Genomic DNA, 4,328 nt, shown 5'->3' on the forward strand with positions numbered 1-4,328 from the left:
TTGCCTCGTGGGGTGACCCAAACCTTCATTCCTGAGGGTCTGGACCATTAGTAGTCATGTCAGACCTGGGTTGTTACAGTTTTCCATTGACTTCAATCACAGGGCATGGTAGTACCAAGAGATGCCCTAAGAGATCACCAGTATTCCTGATGCACTCTTCTTTACCTCCATTATATAATACAATTTAGTTTTCCCTTGGTAATATGGTACCTCCCTTCTTTGCCTGTTGATTCAGAGACATGAGGAGCTCAGAGTGGTTGGCTGGTATTCTTAACTTCCAGCTAGATGGAATCAGTGTTTTGTCTTCAGGTGGGAACATTATACACTTCAGAACTAAGACTTCTAGACACAGAGATAGAGAAGCTAGTGAATCCCAAAATCTGCAGGTCAGGCAGCAGACTGCTGGCTCACATCCCAAGAAGAGGAAGTCAGAAGACAACGAGACGGATGCAGGACTGAGAGTGAATGAGCCTTGCCAGCACGTCCACATTCACTGCATGCAGGCCACACCCCAAGGAAACCCTCCTTAGTAAGGCAACAAAATGAAGGGCAATTACATAATGATGAGAATCACTGCCTAGTCAAGCTGATACATACATTAACCACCACAGCACAGTCTTAAAAAGAAAAATTTCAAATGTTTCATTAGTAAAATGCCAGTGTATCTCATGCTAGATTACTCAATTACAAACCAATTCCCATAATTGTAATGCCCAAGGCCCAGGAAGTAGCTCTTTTAAGAAATATTCTACAGTCCTTTAGAACTAGAAATGGCCTAAGATACCAATTGTTTCTTTGACAAACAGAGAAATAAAATGTGTGGGTTTCAAGTCACTTTTCTATGGTAAAACAACTGATTAGAACAAAGCTAAGGCCCAGTGGCATCTGATACAACTAACCTCATACGAATAGATGATGAGTTTTCCTCACATATAAAAAGCATTTTCGTCTGACATATAGAGACGGCTCCTTGAAAGGCTTGCTGATGTCTTCTCTTGGCTATAAAGTCCCTGGGTGGTGGAAACGATTAACATACTAGGCTACTAACTGTAAGGTTGGAGCTTCAGGTCCACTTAGAGATACTTTGGAAAAAAGGCCTGGAGAGCAATCTACTTCTAAAAAATCAGCCTCTGAAAACCCTATGGAGTGCAGTTCTGCTCTGACACACATGGAGACCCACGGCAAATGGGTTTTTTTTGGTTCTCTTTGGCTACAACAATCTATGGCCACAATGATCACTTTCTGGAGTTTTTTGAACTGATGTTTTATTCTTATTATGTGAAGTTTTAAAGTTAGGTTTGTCATTATTGTTGTTTTGTGCCATCGAGTTGGCCCTGACTCATAGCGACCCCTCCTTGGGTTTCCAAGGCAGTATCACGGAAGTAGATTGCCCAACTTTCCTTCCGAGGAATGGCTGGTGGGTTTGAACCACCAGCCTTCTGGGTAGCAGTCAATTGCCTTAGGCACTATGCTACCAAAGTTAGGTTTACTGAGGTATAATTTATATATGATAAAATTTCAAGTGTCCACTTTTCAGCTATTCACTTCGATGAATTCTGCCAAGCATATATAACACATATCCACTGCCATCAAGTCAATCTCAACTCATAACAACCCTACAGGATACAGAACTGACCCATAGGGTTTCCAAGGCTGTAAATGTTTACAAAAACAGATTGCCAAATCTTTTCTCCCATGAGGTGGCTGGTGAACAGCCAAGCTTTCAGTTACCAGCTGAGCACTTTAACCACTGTGCCACCAGGGCTCTTTGCGTGTATGTGTATAGATAGATCATATATAGCCACGAAACCACTTGCACAATCAAGACACAGAACATCCCATCACCTCAAAGTCCCTTCTCCCCATCCCTACTCCATCCCTATATTTGTTGCCTTTTCCAAGATGGCATATAAACCAAACATACATCATATAGATTTTTTTAATTGGTTTCTTCCATTTGGCATAACACATTGAAGACCCATCTGCACAGTTGTACGTATCTGTAGTTCACTTCTTTTTAATGCTGAATATAAGTATACTGCAGTTTACATATCCACCAGTTGATATATATTTGGGTTGTGTCCAGGCCATCATGAATACCACCATTATAAATACAAGCATACAGGTTTTGGTGCAGACATAAATTTTCAGTTCTCTTGAGTAAATACCTCAGAGTAGGACAGCTGGTTTATGAGATAAGTATATCATTAACTTTATTTTTTTAAAAATTCCCATCAAGTCCACTCAGATTAAAAGCGACCCTGTAGGACAGAGTTGACTACCCCATAATAGGGTTTCCAAGCCTGTAAATCTTTACAGAAGCAAAATGCCTCATTTTTCTCCTACACAGCGAACCACCAACCTTTTGGTTAGCAGCTAGATCCTCTAACCATTGCACTAGTAGAGATCCTTTTAACTTTATAAAACCAAACCAAACCAAAGTCACTGCCATCGAGTTGGTAACGACTCACAGTGACCCCCATTGGGTTTCTGAGGAGGTAAATCTTTACATAAGTAGATTGCCCCATCCTCCTTCCACAAAGCGGCTGGTGGGTTTGAACCGCCAACCTTCTGGTTAGCTAATTAGCAGGCAAATGCCTTAGGCATTGCGCAGCCAGAGCTCTTTTTTAACTTTATAAGAAACTGCTGAATTGTTTTCCAGAGTTGCTGTACAATTCTCATCCCCATTAGCCAATTGTTTAGCCAGTTAAGATCTCTGCCAATATGTACTATTGTCAAACTAACGTTTACTATTTTTTTAAATATTAATAATTCTAATAAGCATGTAATGGTAGTATCTCATTATAGCTTAATTTGCATTTCCCTAATAACTGACTATGTTGACCATCTTTTCATGTATCACATAAAAATCTTAAAATAAAAATTATATGATTATTTTTCCTTGTAGCAAATTAGTGAGGGGGTGAAAATGGAGTAAATTAGGGCATTAAAAATTTTAAACTTCTGTGAAGTACTTATCCTGAGGCTGCTGTGAGAATGAATGAGATAACAGATATGATAATGTTCTAAAATATGTGAAATGGTACTATAAAGCTAAAGATCTGTTACTGCTACTAAATACTGGAAAGTTAGAGAGAGAAAAAGCTTCCAGGGACTTTCCACCAGAGGGGAGTTGACACAGCTCCGCAGCTGCCCTGGTACACTAGCACTGTCACTCTACCATTCGGAGCTGCCCTGGGGTAAGCTAGCTTTCAGTGCTGGAGACAAAGGTGAGTTTTCAAGCACAAAATGTCACTTTCCTTGTTATAGCCAACAGGACCAGTGAGTTTAGCTTTCCAACAATGGTAAGAGAGCGATTCCTCATTTTAGAATGAGAAGCTGGCCAATTCCTGACCTTGTTCTTCCTCCTCCTGACACATAAGCAGTCTTCATGGTTCTACAGACTAACAGGAAAAGACTTTTACTTTTACTTCCCATTTGTCTTTCAATCCTTAGTGATAAGTGAAATAATAAGAATCCGTCAAATGGCAGTTTCTTAAAAAACAAGTAAAATCACCTGTCCAAGATTCCTCAAAATCTAGATATACAAAGACAACAGACAATGACTAACCAAAAACCACCCAGGGTGGCTCCAAAGCCAAGTAAATCCCCTGTGACTGTCCTAAACATCCACACTCCCAGAGTGATAGCAAAAAGCAGAAACGTTAGGGTTTCAGAACACAATCTAGAAAAGCTTACCTTTCTTTCTTTTAATAGCTTCTTATAGCCATTTGCTCCAAGTGATAATAAAGTAATAAGGACATCTAAAGAAGGTGAAGCTGAAGCTCTTCCTGAAATAAGGATGAACAAATTACATTCAGTTGAGAAAAAGCTATAGCAATTAAGATTTATTACAATAGGCTACATACAAATGCCTTTTTGTTTGTTAGCTGCTTTTTCTGAACAGCGACCAACTTATTTACCTGGATACATCTTGCTGATGTCTTGAATGAAGGAATCATTAAAGCCAGCAATTATAGCGCCACCTACTGGAACCATAAAGTTCTTGTCCAAGCTCTGAACAAAAGCATCTATTCTACCAACCCGAGCCCCCTAGAATCAAACATAGCATTACATACCAGTCATTAGGAGAACGTCAGACATAACACTTCTATTAGCAAACAAACTCTACTAACACAATTTATAGAAATCAAAAACAGAAGATGGTTTTCTTTGTAACAGTGCCAACAAAATATTTTTAAATATTAAATTCAGTTTTTAAAAGGTACCCTTTATATTTGAAACAGCACTTTATAGTTTACAACCTGCTTTTACCCATTGGTGGCACAGTGGTTACAGCACTTGACTCACCAAAAAAAAAAAAAAAA

At 39.2% G+C, this 4,328-nt stretch overlaps 1 protein-coding gene across 1 annotated transcript in view; it reads right to left on the reverse strand.

The window, feature by feature from the left end:
• SEPSECS (Sep (O-phosphoserine) tRNA:Sec (selenocysteine) tRNA synthase) overlaps positions 1-4,328 on the reverse strand; it is an 82,697-nt gene that overhangs the window by 59,154 nt on the left and 19,215 nt on the right. The window contains 2 exon segments of the mRNA XM_007952562.2: positions 3,700-3,791; positions 3,924-4,053. Coding sequence (XP_007950753.2) covers positions 3,700-3,791; positions 3,924-4,053 — 222 coding nt within the window.

Source organism: Orycteropus afer, unplaced genomic scaffold, assembly GCF_000298275.1.
Source record: "Orycteropus afer afer isolate SDZICR_OR568_19922 unplaced genomic scaffold, OryAfe1.0 scaffold00346, whole genome shotgun sequence".
Classification (NCBI taxonomy): Eukaryota; Metazoa; Chordata; class Mammalia; order Tubulidentata; family Orycteropodidae; genus Orycteropus; species Orycteropus afer.